This window comes from Typha latifolia, chromosome 13 (genome assembly GCF_019914945.1).
Source record: "Typha latifolia isolate L0001 chromosome 13, TyphaL0001v2, whole genome shotgun sequence".
NCBI classification, from domain to species: Eukaryota; Viridiplantae; Streptophyta; class Magnoliopsida; order Poales; family Typhaceae; genus Typha; species Typha latifolia.
Window position 1 is genome coordinate 9,516,913 of NC_133098.1, and position 17,729 is coordinate 9,534,641.

Here is a 17,729-nt window from a genome sequence, read left to right on the forward strand (position 1 = left end):
GATGCTACACTCTTTGTGTTTTTATTTGGCTCTTTTTGACAATTAACTCCTCTTAATTGATCAGAATGAAAAAATGCTTAAATCGGTATGGAAAAATGATTAAATTTTGAGTGTTTTATTTAATAGTAAAAATACTAAAATTTTCAGTAAAAACATCAAAAGTTTCAGCATTTTATATAGAGCTACTGCCGGGAATTTTAATTTGAAACATAAGTAGTTTGGTCAAAAACTCCGGGATTTATTAAACTTGAATAAGGAAAAGGATCTTAACTGTATCATTTGCATACGCTGTGATGCATATTATACAGTTTGATTAATTTAAATATGGAAGATGGCTGACCTGTTTTTGTTAGCTATGGTAACTGGACTTTATATATACTACAAATTAAATTATAAAAGCCCCTGTTCATTTCACACACAAAACATAAAGTGTAGACGGATATAAACCAAGCATATCTAGTTCGGAAATAGTACTATCTGAAGTGCACATTCGGGGGTAAAGATCAACAGCAGTAAGAACTTTCAAGTGGGGCTATCACTGAATTATATATCACTGTCAAGGACTACTTAATACTGTCCACAAGATTCTTCCTAATTCACAAAACATGAGCAGCATTTAAGAGATCAAGTAGAAGCTAGAAAGATATTCCCCACTATTTGTGTATATTTTCTTCATTATAATCAGATAATATCAACTGATGCTTTCATCTTTGTAGAACAATGAGGAACTAAAAAGAAAAAAAAGGGGGGGATAATAATGTACAAGGGATGCTGCACCACATTCTTAGTGTGGTTCTCTGAGCCGAAGATCGACGCATGCTTTATTTGATCAAACCAAGGCAAGCTGGAACTGCAACATGTAGAGAAAGAAGATTCAAGTATGAAATTCCAGCTGCTTGTAATGGCCAAAATAATTGGTATGATTGCCCAACTGTGCTTGATGTTGTAAAGAAAAAATTAAACGCTATGAAAATCTGGCAGTTTGCAACCCTGCTGCTGCACTTGGGAGAAGTGAGACTGCCTCTCCAAGGCACTCTGAGGGAACTGCAAATCATGATAAAAACACCATCAATCAGCAGAGTCAGAGAAACACTGGCAGGTCTCATGGCATAAACTGAACAGACTATTTTAAAACAGGAGCTCCTTAAGTAGGCTGAATCTTTTCTGAGTAACAATTACATAGACCCAATCGATATAAATGTATAGGTGACAGAAAAGAAAACAGGTAATTGTTCTATCATTCACATGCATTACCAATTATCTGCAAACCGAGATAATTGCTTCTCCTGTCCTAGGCTCAATGGTACAATAATTTTATCTCTTCTCTTTTTCCACTTTTTTTGTTGAGAAGAATGTTATCTAATATTAAGACCTGTTTGACTTCTCTTTTAAAAGGGTAGAACTAGGTCTGGAACAAACAGCATATATTCCTCAATTATCAATGTGAAAGGAACCAGAAGAAAGATGAGAGATGGAATATAAGAAGAAACAAATTGGCGCCCATCAGTCTAGGGCAAGTCCAGTGTTCTAAACATCTGTTCTTCTTTCCTTTTATATAATTAAGTCATCAGAGATTCCCTCAGCTTTTTTGTTAATATAGCCTCCCTTTCCTGTAGAATGATTACAACAACGTACCATTCTCAACACCACTTAAGAAACCTACTGAAGAAAATAAGATGAAGAAATTCAGCCACATCAAAGTCTTCAACAAAGTGGTTCTGACAATGTTATTAATTAGTATGGCTTAAAAGTTCAAAGTGCATTATATGTACTTGATGGTTAATATGAAATATCGGCAAGCCGCCTCTTGTACCTTTGTTATGTTAGGTACTCCCACCATCTTGGACAATCTAAGAAGTCAATACAAATGAAAATGTCGGCTTAAGCCCCAATTCTTTTTTATGTTGTCTTTTGTATTCTCTTATATCAAGTTGTTGCTCTTATCATACATCTGCCAAGTACTTCTGTGCGTAAATAAAACAATTCTGCCAACAACTACGAAGAGCTTTTATATTCTTGCACAGCTAGTTCGTAATCAGAACATACTAACCAAAAGCATCAAATATTGGAACTCATCAAATGGAAAAAGTAATAATACAGGAAAAAATCAACAATAAGTAAGATAATATGAGGAGAAAAAATATCTGATTGAGCATAATACAACTATGGAGCATAAAGAACACAATATAACCTGGCTTTGCAACTTTGGTGATGAATAAAAATTAAAGCTGAAACCCCCTGCTTTAACAAAATGGCACAAAGTGGCTCAGCAAAAGAATACCCTAATACCACACCTGCAGAAGTCATAATCAACTGGTAAGAGAGGCATACAATTTGCAAAACAGATGAGCAGATATAAAACATTAGGAAGAAATAAAAGGTTATACTACATATGTTGTATTTTCAGACCTGGTTATCACACACCTGCCATCAAGATTCAGTATTGTTTCTAAAGATGAAACATTTGATTCTACAATCATCAGTAAACTCAGTAAAGGAGAAACAGAGAAATCAAGTGGTGATCAAGATTGGCTCGGTGGAAAGTAAGGATAGAGTTTTCATCAATATCCAACGTATCATCCTCTTGATCTTTTTATGCATTGAGATGATATTAATGTGGACTAGCAGCAAGTGGCCAAGCTTCTATTTACAACTACAAGAATTTCATGCGTAATCATAAAAGCATGCTTTACATATAAACATTATGTAAATGTAATGTATTTGCTAAGTTCTACAAGTAGTATTTCAAAAGAAATACTGCAAGTGGTCTTGCTGCTACTAGATGATACTAAATTTATTTTGTAGATACAACTTCATATATCAAAACTTGCTTCACAAATAGATGTTTAAACATTCAAAGTAAGCATTGTTACATAAACTTGTCAGCATATGCAAGTCTTCTTGCTGCTACAATCTTTTACCCATTCCATGCATTATTAAGAACATATTTTCCATATAAGCATATGCAAGTCTTCTTGCTGCTACAATCTTTTACTCATTCCATGCATTACTAAGAACATATTTTCCATATACATTTAATATACACCATTTGAGATGATGATTTAATAGCACTATTATGATCTTTTAAGATGACAGTTTTGAACTATTGTAATCATTTGTACTCTATTCTGGTAAAAGTTTGTATGAACTATGTCAGAGTCGAGAGAACTTATTTGTCAATATGAAATAACCTTAAAAAGTTTTGTTAATGTATTTAAGGAAGAGATAAGCCTAAGAGTTTCACCACTTACTCGTTAAGCTGCTTTAAATTAGAGTGGCAAGTAATGCATGCAATGTGATCCAATATATCAAGAAACCAAGCCGTAAGGAAGGCTGCCTCATAAGCAATCGATCAGCTGAAACCCTGGGAAAAATAACAAGGAAAAGTTTGTTTTCATAAAACTGATTAAAGTTAATCAGATAATAAAAAATAGAATATCTTAAATGATGCCTACCATATTCCATCAATCCTATCTGTTATAGGCCGAATAGCTCTTGGTACAAGGCGCGACATAGTGAGTGACTTGAAACCATGTGCTTCAAAACAATACAATAAAAATGTCAATAATTACTCATCACTAAGAGAACGAGCATTTGGAATTGGCAGATACTAGCCAACTAAAAAAGAACTAAGGGTTCATTTGGCTGAATGACAAACCCCACTTATAAATTCAGTGTGTGTGATAAGTTTCTTTTTGCCTCTAAAGGGTTAGGTTTAACGTAAGGACACGGAGGCGTGCAAAACAAAAGTTTAAAAGCTCTCACCTTTTTCTTCTCTCCGTTTCGTCGGGTAAGCAAAAATTTTGTTAGTTTTCATCAAAAGGTTATCTATCTTATCCTATCCTATCCTTTCAGCACAATGGTGATAAGAGATGAACAGTAATAACCTCCTCTCCTCCATATGGATACAGATCAGGTGATTACAATTTTCTTCATCATACAACAAATCAGGCCCTAAGCTCACCTTTGTCATCATCTTCATCATCCAAAACGCTATCATTCTTTTCAACATCTATAGCTATAGCAACTTGGTCGTTGTTGACTTTACGTCCACTACGGACGTGAGTTACCACTGCAGCTGGGGCTTTGTCTTTCTGTATCCAAAAGAAGTCAAAAAGAAGTAAAGATCAATATGAAACTAAGATATAAAGTGATGTCTAAGTATCAGAGTTTAGCTGAAGGCAAGTTTCCCAAGAGAAAAATGCTTCAATGTCAAATGATATTACAAAAGATGAATTTTCAAAGTAAGTCATGTGCTGCATATTTTTGAAGTTCAAACGAGACATATTAGTTGGTTTTGATGCATATTATATCAAATCTAGATAGAATTAAGCTATTGGAGTCCTTTTTTATGTTTTTCACCATATGTTTGGAACATTTTTTAGTATTTTCGTAACTTTAGTATCTGGACTTATTTTAGGCTCAATTTAAAGTAATATCGATAAATCATAAAATCTCTTTTGACCTATTCAAACTAGAAATTTCAAACTGAATGACGAGTTCTCGCCCACCCTTTATTGAAAACAAGATGGAGGTCTCTTGTATCAATAGTTATTGTTTTCCTTTCAAGGAAAGAAAAAAAGGTAAAAGTGTACCTCTCTTTCTTCTCCATGTGGTGTATCAACCAGCATAAGGCCAACCCTCCAGCATGCAATTCTGGAAAGCCAAAGATATAGCTGGTTTTCCGCAATATCTATTTCAGTAGAGCATTGATGTCGACGGCCTGAGGTAGAGCAATCAATGAGTCTGATAGTTAACCCTATGTCTAATCTATTCTTCTCTCCTCACTTCTTTACTTTCTCACATTTAAACCTTGATTCCAAAGCCTATAAACCCTAATCCATAAACCTAGAGTTTGATCCTTCTTTCTACCATTATTTAACCCCTAACTCAAAGTTAGACAGCTACCAAAACTGCCCAAATACCTACCAGCAAGCTGTTTCTCAGTCATTCAGATGATAGTTTTACAGATGATTCAATCACTCAGGAATCATATATAGTTAGCAATTCATACTTGGCTAGCAAGAAGAATTTACAAAAGGATGTGATGTTTCTAGATGTATCACCAATTTATATGTTTACAATCTGCAAATGAATTATAACCAGCTTTCTTCAAATATTTTCTCCTGGTCAGTTATTACATCATTTTACTAATTAAAAAAAAATACCAAAATACATTTGATATATTTTTATAATTTAATGAGAAACAAGAAAGATGAGCATCTCTTGAGAAGGATCTGCAGCCAAATAAATGCATACATGCTAGTCAATGTCAACTTGTTAGATCGAGTCAGGAAGACAACATGAATCCTATATACGCAAAACAAAGATCTTAAAATCAAGGTTCCAAAATTAGGATCAGGATCGATCGCCCAAAAAACCGGTATGTATCGGTCGTATTAGCCACCAATATTGGATTTTAGTATCAAACTATTTTTTAATGTTAAAATTCTAAATTTGTTTTATAATACATAAAAATTCTAAAACTTAGATAGATAGTTCCATATAAAATATTTAGAAAAAAAAACTACTCTCTTAATTTCTTCATCTCTCTCTCTCTCTCTCTCTCTGACAAATAAAAAATCCCCCTCCCTCTCTCACTCTCCTCCCTATTTGCCACGTCTCCCTCCCACAACGGGCTTTCCTCTCACTCACTCCTACCCTCACTCCTCCTCGCTCTCCCTCTCCCTCTCTCTTCTCTCTCCCTCTCTCTTTCTTGGCTAGTGTAGCAGCAAAGATAGAATTGCTACAACAGCGAGGAGAAATGGAGATGCGAACGGAGAGGGAGAGGGAGAGGAAGAGAAACACCTCAACAAAGAACTACTCGCTGGAGGCCTCTGACCGAAAAATTACTTGTTGTCACTCGGTCGCTCGTCATCATCATTGGATTGAGACGTAATGAAGCAGAGGATTTTGAGTGTGAGAGAATAGAAACTTATTACTTGGGTTTATATCCGGGTCAAATCCGACCTAGTAATAAGTTCATCATATTAAGCTGGTTTCGGCCCATTTCGGGTTGGTTTCGATCCGATAAGAATGATTCCAACTCAAAACCATTGAATACACTGATTTTGGGCATGGTCGATCCAATCCATTTTGGCCAATCCAGATCAAGATCGGCCAAAACTAGGATCTGTGCTTGAAATATTGTCTAGCACTATTGATAAAAGTTTAAAATACTAACTTGAGAACTATTAAGAAAATAAAATAGAAAGAACCAAGTAGACGTCCGGAGAAATACAAATATTACCATATTTTCAATCTCCACAGATCCTACGGAGCTCATACTGGTAGGCTGGCCACTAAAATTCCTGACTTGTTGTAGTAGTTCTATCTGAGCTTTCTTCTCATTCAGAGAATTCTCAAGAACTTCAGATTTGCATAATAGCTCTTCCACTTTGCGCCTTTCAATCTGCAGCAAAGCATCTTTGCTCTGAACAGTTACTTGTAGATCATCTAACTCAGAGAAAACAGCTCTCATTTTCTTATCCAAGACATCCATCTGTACATGAATTTGACTGGAATCATAATCATCCACGTATTTATGATGCACTCCAAAGCGCAAAATTGTGGTATCCAACCAGTTCATCAAATCCTGTATCTCAGATGAATACTTCTTGTTAGTCTCCTGTGAGACGAAAAGATCATCAGTACTCTTTGTTACTTCGTGACGCAAGAATGAAACTTCTGAATCCCGCTCTTGCAATTGTGACTGAAGGTTTTCCACCTCTGCAAGTAGACTCTCTGACAGATCATGTAACTCATCAAACTTGCTTACCATAGTTGAAAGCTTTTCTACAGCCTTTGCTCGAGAAGCTTCAAGACTCTTCAATGCAAAAGTTTTTTCCTCAACTAAATTCTCCAGTTCCTTATTTTTGCTGTCAAAATCTTCCATCTCTTTTTCTTCTTCATCAAGTGCTTGCATGAGGGATTCAATTTCTGTGAACATCAAAATACAACAATGAAGGTCAAAGAAATGTAAGTGAAAAAGGACTAACATCAATACAATTGTACAAAGTACTGTGGTTACAAACTCAGAATTTCAAGGCATGGCTCCAATAAATTACCTTGCTCTTTGACAGTTAATAAATCAGTCAGATGTTTTATTTTCTCTTGTAACTCATTTGATGAGGCTTCATTATCTTTCAGTTCACCTATTCTTAGCTCTAACAATTTCTTATTGTTCTCCATCATATCAACCTGCTTCTCCAGATCATTAATTTTCGATTTTGCAATGTCAAGATCAACAGATGATTGCTTTGCAACAGTTTCAGCAGCTCTTATCTGAGATATAAGCTCTGCATAGTTTCTGTTCATTTGTATATCCTTTTCCTGCAATTCCCTCTGCAACTCCAACACAGTTTCTTTAAGTTCCCTTGAATTATCCTCACTTTTATTGCTCATACCCTTTATGGTTGCACCTAACTTGTCAGCCATCGACCTGACATCTTCTTCTGTTACTGGAAATGTATGCCAAGGATGTCCCTGCCCATTGATATAACCTGACAACTTCAAGGCTGCACCAGCTTCTTGTTGGTCGAACTCTCGTACATGGTAACATGTTCTCTCAGCCTCAGCAAGTGACTTGCTGCATGCTTCATAGAGCAAAGATAAATTTTTACACATTGAACAAATTTCATTACCTTTTTCTTGCATCTCCAATTCCAAGCCAGTTACAGAACCTTTTAAAGATTCCAACTGTTCATTTTGAGAAGCATATTTTCTTTGTACGGTCCCCACAATTTTCAACAAGCGGACGGCTTGCTCTTCAATTGAAAAGGCATGCTCGTCAATGCCCCTTTTCAATCCATTATATTCCATTAAGCAGTCAAATACAGCACGGCAAACAACGGCAAGATGCTCAGAAATAGAACTTCCATCATGCACTTTAAGTTCAGAAGGAGTGTCCTTGACATAGTTCTTCTGAAAAAGCATTCCAAAGATGAGTTAAAGAGACAGAGATGACACAACCAACTTAAATTGAGGAAAAAGGAACTTCAACACATGCTATACAGAATGAGAAGAGAATAAACTAAGTAACTTTGTAAAAGAAAAATGCTCGTAACAGTTAGCAAATTTATAGGAGAGAACATTTTGTCGTTTTGTTGAAAAAAATATTCAAAATTCAAGTATCAGGTCCATTTAAGTCTTATTTTCTTCCTTCAAATATAGTACAGACATGGGAAGAAAAATTCACCTCAAATTCAGCTGAAGGAATAACAGAAAAAGCATAGCTACAAATCTCAAGATAACTATCTATGGTTGATTCTCAAACATGAGCTTTTGGTCATAAGATTATATATCTCTGAGTAAATGATGAATGTAGTAAGTTAAGTTAAACTAAGAAGAAACTTACTGTGCTGATAAAACAGATGAAGAAGCCAGTTCTATAATCATGTAACAAAAAAAAACTGTAAAAGATAAAATCATAATTAAAAGAAAAAAGGAAAAGGTTTCCAGTCGAAAATGCAATACATGGTCAATGATTTCTAAACTACAAGATATACAGAAATGAAGAACTGAAGAACTACTTAAGAAAAATCCAGTAATGGAAGTGCAAATATTGCATGGAAGTTTCATTTGGCATTAAAATTACCTGGTTCATTGTATTACTAACTGGAAGATAGTTAGATGAAATAACAGGTATGTTGGCCATATTTGCACCATCTATCTGCTTGCATAAAGAATCCATGATGGACTCGATATGGCAGATGATGTCCACATCCCGTGTAAAGATATTAGCAAGAGAACTAGAAAACTCAAAGCCGAATTTCTTCAGTTTACCAATGGCAGAGTTTAACTCCAGTAAATTGTCTATTTGCTTCTTTCTTTCCTGAGAGTGAACAGAGATAAAATTTTCAAGATGATGAACAGCATCAGCTCTTGCAGCCTCCAAGAAATCTGTTTGGTTAGAAGATTCTGTTAGTGCATCTTCTGCCCTAGCCAGTTCCTCCTGAAGGATATCAGCCCTTTCCTGAACTTCATTTAACTCAGCTAAAAGCAACTCAGCTGATTGTTTTGATTTCTTTGCTTCATTTTCTGAAGAAATTACTGCCGAGCGCAAATCACAACTGAGTTTTCTCATTTCTTCAATCTTCCCCACAGAATCAGCTATATCAATAGGTTGACTTGTATCTATACCATGCAAAGCAGTCAATAAACTTCTCAAGAACTTATTACTATCCTGCAAGCTCTCCTCGGTCTCTGTCAATCGCTTCATCAGCACTAATTTCTCAGAATCTAAGGCTTCTATGTACTGCTTATGCTCAATTCTAAGGTTCTCTATCACAGAATTCATCTCCTCCATGGCTTGCTTCAGGCTATCTCTCTGTTGCACCAGCCCCTTACCTTTCCTAACAGCAACATTTAATTTATCTCTCACCGAAGCAGATTTGTGCTCCTCCTGAGTTAATTGTTCCTGCAACGCATCCCTCTGTTTAATCACTGACTCTAGTTCTGCCACCAATGATTCATACTTTTGCATGTCAAGAGTCTTCTCCTCCTGCAATAAGTTCCTTTGTCTAACTATGGCCTCTTCTTCCACCATTAATGATTGGTACTTCTCCACAGCCGCATCCCTCTCCTCTTTCAATAAGGCCAGATTTTGGCAAGCCTCACCTAATTCGTGCTTTAAAGTGATCAATTCTGTCTCCTTCTCATCTGTACTAGCTTCTAATGTACATTTATCTACAGACAAATTGCTCTCTTGTGAAAGAAGCTCCTTTTCAGTACTGCAGCTAATAGATCTCTCTGAAATAGCGGCTGCATATTTCTCTAGTAGCTTTCTTAAAATTTCTTCCAAATACTCAATAGCACTATGACCAGATAAGGTGTTAGAACCATCACTCGGTAACACATTATTAATTACATCCACTAGTTTATAGATCTCATTTTCCATATCATGGTAATACTTGTGCTCCTTGGTTTTCTCAACCATTTTTTCCTCCATGTCAGCTACTTCTTTTCGCAAGGCATCTCGGTACATCCCATCTTGAACAGCTCTCTCTGAGAGTCCAAGATATTCAAACCTCAGTTTATCCAAGCTCTCGGAGAAGAAATCTTTTTCAGCTTTGATAGCCACAACCTCTGCACTTAGTTCAGATATTTTTTTGTGCGATTCTTCTAAATCAACTATGAGCATCTCAGATGACTCCTCAAGGTTGTCAATCTTCAACTGCAATCCATCTCTTTCACGCTGGACCTCGGCAAGTGAGTTTCCCAACCATTCAATTCTATATTCCGGCTCCAATGTACCAACCTGTGAGGGCATGTTAATTCTGTTCAGAGCCTCTTCCCATTTTTGCACAAGGTAATTTCTCTCTACTAGGGACTGCTCCAACATATCATTATGCTCAGCCAAACTATAGAACTTTCTTTGAAGCTCATCATATTTGCTCTTCAATTCATCAAATCCTGGATTCTGAAGGCCATCTTTCCAGGCATCCATGACGACAGTACGTGAATCAGAAAATGGTCCCCCAACAGAAGATTTATGATCAAAGTCAACAGCAATAGAACTCTCGCCAGCTATTTTAGACAGAAACTCGACTTTCTCTACAATGTCTCTGGAATGGAAATGCTCTGGCAAATCTAAGTCTTCTAGTACTTCTTCAATCCTCTGCAGAATAGAGTCTTTAAGAAGAAACGAATCTCTCAATGCAGTAGCAGAGTTTCGAATATAAGAGAGCTCAGACTCCAATGCCTCAATACGATCCACTTCTGTATAGGATTTCAGCTTTTGCTCAACTTCTTTAAGCAGTGCTTCTTTTCTCTGCAATTCCTGTGAGCACTTCTCAAGTTCATTGGATTTTTCCATCAAAGATTGCTTAAGACCGTCGCGCTGCACAATTAATCCCTTACCCTTTGCAACGGCAATGCTGAGCTTCTCTTTGACAGCGGAAATCCTCAGCTCTGATTGCTCGAGTTCAGATGTTTTCAGATTTAATGCAGAACGAGAAGCTTCAAGAGTCTCCTCCATCATTTTGAGACACCCTTTGAGGACTTGTATTTCAGTTTCAAGCTGTACTTTTGACCCGCTTAGCATGTCCACTCTATCCTGCAGATCATTCAACATAGGGAAAAATTCATTCCCAAGCAAGCTAGGCAAGGGCAAAGACCACTTGCTGGCTGAAATTTCTGGTAAAATATTAACTTCAGATAAGCATTTCTTTGATAAATTAATCTCCTCAACTGCTTCCTCATATTTTTGAAGATGTAAAGCAACTGATGCCTCCATACGTGGTAATAAGGAAATGAAGAACTCAGTCTCTATGCAGCCAGATTTTGCAAAAGGTTCACTATTTCCAGCCGACCCAAGGAAGACACTTGAAGCATTGTGCAGATTGTGATATTCCAGTTTCTCCCACAAGACAAAACATCTCTTGTGCAACTCTTCAAAAGCTAGATTTTTGCTCATTAAAATTGATTCATTGTCCTCCTTGAGCTGGCAAAGGTCATTTATATTCTTTGTGAAAGTATCACACCTCATTTCCAGCTCTTCAGCTTCTTTACTTTTGCCCAACAACTTTGACTCTAGCTCGTTATTTTTTGACAATAAATCAAGCCGATCATCCAGCAGATTCTTCAAATGCTTAAGAAGCAGTTCATAATGACTAAACAAAAGTAGTATGCCTTCCTCACCATCCTCGTTAATTTCAGATTCATGTAGAGGATGGTAGAAGTCAGGCAGAAGTTCCCCAATGGTGTTGTACATTTTCTTCATAAGCTGAACAGCCAGCTTCTTCCTTCCTTGCACATCAGTTAATTCTTTGTTTACCTCTGTCAAGGAAGAACTAAGGGTACTTTGAATCAGATTAGCAGAACCTAGTTTCTCATGAAGGCTCTGAATTGACTTTGTGACAAAATCCATTGAAGTCAAAACATGTGAGTCAAAATCTAACTCATTAGGTGATTCATTCGGAAGAAGAAGTCCAGTAGATAAGTTGAGCTTCTCAATTGCCTTAACAATTACCTCCATCACAGAATTCTTTTCATGCTTGAGAACAGACATCCTGTCATTGACTTCCTCCTGCAGCAGCTCTACTTGGTTTAAGAGCCTTTCTGCCTCATTATCAGCAACTTGTTGTATAGAATTGAACTGGTTTTGTAGAACATTAATCCTATCTTCATAGTTGCACAGCAAGCGGATGAGTTCATCAATCTTTCCCTGAGAGCTCTCATTATGTTTTCCCTGCATTTCATACTCCATCTCAAACTTCTTATGAAATTCTCTTCTACTATATTCTTCGATCAGATATATTTCAGCCTTTTCCACATCCAACTCCATCTGCTTCAACATACACTCAAGATGGCATGTTTGCTCTCCAGTTAATGTGTATGATTCATCGACCAACCCACCCTCAGTCAACGGTACCTCCTCCTCCGATGTACTGTCAATCTGATTTGCTTTTGACTCAAAGGCTTGGATAAGTTTTGATATTCCAGAAGATGAGGCTCGTCCACTTGACCTACCTACGGAGATAGAGTGAGAGTGCATTCTGTGAATCGACTTTTCAAGTTCATGCAATATACCTTTGGCCTCCTCCAGATGGCCCTTCAGAACTTGGAGAACATGCAAGTTGCCAGAATATTTTTCATCAACATTCTGCAGCGAAAAATCTGGCGGATGGCAAGAAACCACTAAATTTTGGATTGTTTTATGAGAATCTTCGACTGTAATATCTGTAGCTAAATTCTCCAGATGAGAAGTATTATCTTGATATGATTCTCTTTCAATTGGCAATACAGTATACTCATCATCCAACTCTTTTATTTTACCTTTGTGTACAGCTAAGCTGTTAGACAGATACAAGTTTTCCTCAATGAGCTGCTCCACAAAATTCTCAAAGCATGTTCCTGTTTCCCTTATGTTTGACTCAAGCTGCTTGTGCTTATCAAATGCGCGAAGCAATCTCTCTTTCTGTTCCAACAACTCAGAAGAAAGTTTCAGATTTTCACAGGAGAGAAATTCCTTCTCCTCTTCAAGTTTCATCCTTAACTCCTCCTCGGACATTAGTCTTCTTGTTACACTGAGATTCTTCTCCTGAAAAGCTTCCAGTGACGCCCTGCAATTGGCTAATTCAGCAGAAGAATGTTTCAATTCCTCCTGGCAGTGTTCCAGTTCACACTGCAACTTCTGACATCTATTACCGTATACCACAATTTCCTCCTTTACAGAGGCAAAGTTGCTCTCCACTTCCTCCTTCGCAGTAGTCACATCTCGGAGCTTGGACCTACAGCATGCAAGCTCCTCACTGATCACTTCCTTGCTCTCTTCCGTTTCTTTAACTAATTCCTGGAGCTTCCACACTTCATCAGAAGAATGTTGGATAAGCTTCATGTCCATATCTGTTTGTTCATCTAGCTGTAACTCAAGAAGATCTCTTGAGAGATTTGATAGGTAAACATGCCTTCTGATGCTCTCAAGTCCATCAGCAAATAGACCTTCCTTTACATCTCTGGTTAGCATATGCAAAGTCCCCATCGAATAAAACAGTTCTTTCGAGTTCCATCGAAGTACAGGATTATCTTCTTCGACCAATTCAACCTTCTCCTGTGGCAATAATACATCCACTGCTGCCAGAAGTTCCCCACTAGACTCGGTCTTATCACCCCCCAAATCTTTAAGAAGAAGTTGTGGTACAATGCTTTCCTCATTAACACTTCCTGATGCTACTCCTCCTATGACATCATCCGAAACTTGTTTCAAAGCGACATCTTCCAGTTCTTCTTCAAGTCTCTTATCAGAAGTAACTTTTGGAGAAATTGACGCTTCCTCATTTTCCTCACTATAATTGTTGTAAGCATGCTCGTCAGAAACCTCCTTGTCCATCTCCTGCATAGTTGTATACTCCCGAATGACATTCATGTCCATCACATGAGATGATCTGGATGGAGCACAAATCCCACTTGACTCTCCAGACACCACAGATTTCTGACTTCCACAATCTGCAGTTCCTTCTTCCGTCCCATCTTTCCCTGACTCCTGACCATTCAGATCAGTAATCCCCCTATCCTCTCTCATCTCTCTGTCTACACACCCCGCTTCCAAGATCTCACCAGAACTTAGAAGACTTGATTCTCTCTCATTACTCTCTCCTGTGGGATCCAAAAATTCACCCACACATGGAGCCTCTTCAAGTCCTGACCTGGATTCAGCAACCACAGCTCCCTCCAACATATCAGTATCGACACTTCTATTATCCACTATAGCCATCTCAACTTGCAAATCGCCACTGTCAAATTGCTCCAGTCCAGATTGTTTAGCTTCCTGCATAGCTCCTACCCAGCAACAAGTGAGATACAAATTATACACCCTTAACCCCACCCCTCAAAAGCCACAGATGTGCTCTGTAACAATACAATGATAACAAATGAAAACCTATCCCCTATATCACAAACTATAGTGTCTACCTGCTGATCTTTCTCAATTTCAGATCTTGAGCCTCCACCGTCAATTGAGATCTCCATTGAAACCTCTTCCTGATCCTCCAGATCTTCCGAGACTCCTCCATCAACATCTCCAACAGAAGGAACCGATGCCGAATCCACGTGATCATCCGGATCAATAGAGCTCGTAGCTTCCGGATCGGGAATCTTGACCGGCTCACTGGCGCCCCCGTCCTTCCCAACCTTCTTGCTCGCGGATTTCCCTTGGCTAACGCTGCTACCTTTGTTATCCTTCTTCTTCCTAAATTGTTGAAGCTAACAATCGGGCCAAATATTCAAACAAAAATATCAGTAAAATCGGTTGCCACGAAAACAAAGAAAGGAAGATTTTTAATTTTTTTTAAAACACCTTTTTGCGCCCGGCGGCGAGGAGATCAGTTCGGTTCTTGTTTTTATCCATCGGATCAGATCCGGAACCGCGCGCGAGAGATCAAACAAGCTCCGATGGCATCAAATCCTAATCAAATCGAAGAATATATCGAGAAGAATTACAAAACCGAAAGAAACCCTATTCTCAAGAAGAACAGGAATTGAATACTACGATGAAGAAGGGAAGATCGAACGAGCCTGGATTTCGAATCCGTCGGAGGAGATCGAGACCTGGAAGTTGTAGTCTAGTGGAAATTTTTTGAAATAAAAACCTTTTTTTTTTCTCCTTCCAATTTTTGCCCCTTTCTTCTTCAAGTTGGTGGCGTGGGGCTGTCGGTTGCTTCCCCCTCAAGATCGAGAGCAGGCGGAGAGGGGCTTTTTTGAAATTTATTCGAATATTTACATGCTATGGGATGTTTCAATTCGCACCCTTCGTTATCTATTTATTACGGTCTACGCCCCTACGTTATCTTTTTTTGCTTTTTTTGTTTAACTTAATTACGATTTACGCTCTATAATTTTACTATTTATAAATTGATCCCTATGCATTAAGTATAAATATTTTATTTTTAAAATAACAGAAATACTTTTATTTTTAAAATAACTAAAATATTCTTAGTATGACTTAGTTGAAGGTATTTTTATAATCCTTAGTACAGTTAAATTAATTCAGAAGTTTAATTAAGTTGTTTGCATAAATGGTAAAAATATAGAGGGTAATCATAATTTCATTAAAACACCGGGTGTTATATACAAAATTTTAAAATTATATTATATTTCTTCTTTTCTAAGTTTCATTCGTACCACACATCACATCATCATTTTATATGCATGTGAGAGAAATTTGAATTAAATAGCACAGTTATTAAGCTTATTATACATTCTAATAATAATATTTGAAAAGCTTATTATAGCTTTCTTATATTTTCTTTCTCTAAGTTTATGTTGGTATTTTAGAGCATCTACAACGGCCTCCAAATCTCTAAATTTAGAACTTAATTCGTTTCGATAGGGCTCTATATTAGGCATTTGGAGCCATGAGAAAAAAAAAAATTTAAATGCCAAAGTTATCCTCCAAGGTATACCATCTTTTTATAAATTTTTATTTATATTATACACTAATTATTTAAACTTAGTTTATAGTTAATTTTACTAATTAATTTTTAACAAAAGTAATTAACTTTGGAGCTTTGAAGAGGTTACCAAGACCTTCAAAATGAGTTTAATATTAAATTATTTTAATATTTTTATTTTTAACTTAACAAATATTATTTTCTTATTAAAAATAAATTAATATTACTAATATTTATTAATTAATTTTAATATAGTATATAAATTTTATATTATTTAATAATTACCAAATTAAAAATAGAGCCTAGTGCAGTGGGATTTAAAAGGGAATATGATCTATTAGATTTTGTTATTCCTATTTCACTCTATTCATAATGCGAAAAAAGGCCTTAGAAATGCTCTTATATTTTAGTACAAGGGATATTTTATGAGTTTATCAGCATCTCATTGGCAATGTTTCTTTTCAATACTTATTGCAGTCCTACTTCACAAACCTTCTATGATGAATGTTTATATAATGGATTAGTATGATCTAGATTTGCTCACAAAGATGGTTAAAAAATTTAAGCAGGCAACAAAGAGTTTTTTGGGCAAACTAGCCTTTGTACTAAATTTTTTTTACGGAAATGAAATTAAAATTCAAACTTATTATCAAATGCAGTCTAATTTACTATAGCCCTAATAAAAATATTGAATAGATCAGCATTTTTTTCCTAGACAAAAATACTAATTTGATCAGCGGTTTATGTATACAAAAATGTTTGGCAATAAAAACGCTAATCAGTTCAATATTTTCATTAGAGCTATAGTGAATTAGACCTTATTTGATAATAAATTAAATAGCAATCAATTTCAGTAAAAAAAAAAAAATATATATATATATATATGAGTCTAGTTTAGTAAAAAAAACTCAGCAACAACCACAAAGATAATAGTGTAGCTTTCTGAAGTATACCATCATATAGGTGCAGAACTAATTCAAGAAGTATGACACTTGTAGGAAATATGAATTGTGGATGAAAGGTTTCTTTCCCTCTTGATTCTACAATGACATGAGATTGTTGGAGATTTTGTAGTTTGATTTCATTAGGTTTTTCAATTTGGCATATAAAACTAAACGTGTATATGTTATATAACCGATAAACATTTTATTTACACAATTTACATATATATTATTGTTCATTACTGCACATCGAAAATTTAGATATAATTAAACTGCAAGAAGCTTTGAGATTGCTCCTTGGTCTCATCCCCTGCTAGCAACCAGATGCCTAGTTATTGTCACTTTTTTAGTGGATGTGTTGCCTGAATATAACTGCAACTATAGACAAAGAACTGTCACTAGGAACAACTCAACAGTATAGTAGTACCCTAAATTCCATACAAGGTACATGGATTCAAAGACCTAACAGCTAATCTTTTCTCAGGTTCCATTGCAAATATGTAATATAGTTCGCAATTTTACACATAAGAATCCATCATGTGATGCATGATTTGCTATATTGATGCTAGAATCAAAGTGTATTTTCACAAGTACAGAGGAGAACAAAGAGGCATTTCTTACCAAGATATTTAAGAGGTTCATCTCAATTCTCAGATGGAGTTGCAAATTCTTTGTAAGAGCAAAAGCCAGAATAACCTAGCCAGCACTTCAAGAAATGTGCAGGAGATAAACCTAGGAAAAACGAGAAATAGAAAATTAAAAAAATTTACAAGTGGAAGGATACACAATTGTGGAATGAGTTATATATCATACCTTTTCTCCTTCATATTTCTTATTTCAACTTAAATTCATTTAAATTTGTCTGTGTGCAGTGAAAGCCTTGAGTGCCTAAGCAAAG

At 36.3% G+C, this 17,729-nt stretch overlaps 1 protein-coding gene across 3 annotated transcripts; it reads right to left on the reverse strand.

The window, feature by feature from the left end:
* Positions 1 to 513: 513 nt before the first annotated feature.
* On the reverse strand, positions 514 to 15,186 carry LOC140799678 (uncharacterized). Of its 3 annotated transcripts, none has more exons than XM_073154098.1 (11): positions 15,016 to 15,186; positions 14,798 to 14,905; positions 14,413 to 14,703; positions 8,597 to 14,280; positions 7,068 to 7,923; positions 6,251 to 6,939; positions 3,965 to 4,094; positions 3,456 to 3,537; positions 3,252 to 3,364; positions 2,192 to 2,294; positions 514 to 1,044 (listed from the first exon to the last, which is right to left on the reverse strand). In XM_073154098.1, the coding sequence occupies exons 4-9, from the start codon at positions 14,273 to 14,275 to the stop codon at positions 3,265 to 3,267; spliced, it is 7,536 nt and encodes a 2,511-aa protein (XP_073010199.1). In that variant the 5' UTR covers positions 14,276 to 14,280; positions 14,413 to 14,703; positions 14,798 to 14,905; positions 15,016 to 15,186; the 3' UTR covers positions 514 to 1,044; positions 2,192 to 2,294; positions 3,252 to 3,264. The 3 variants fall into 3 exon arrangements, with proteins under 3 accessions (XP_073010199.1, XP_073010197.1, XP_073010198.1); XM_073154096.1 differs by having other exon boundaries at positions 8,597 to 14,269; positions 15,016 to 15,179; XM_073154097.1 differs by having other exon boundaries at positions 8,597 to 14,269; positions 14,990 to 15,179.
* Between the last annotated feature and the right edge of the window lie 2,543 nt (positions 15,187 to 17,729).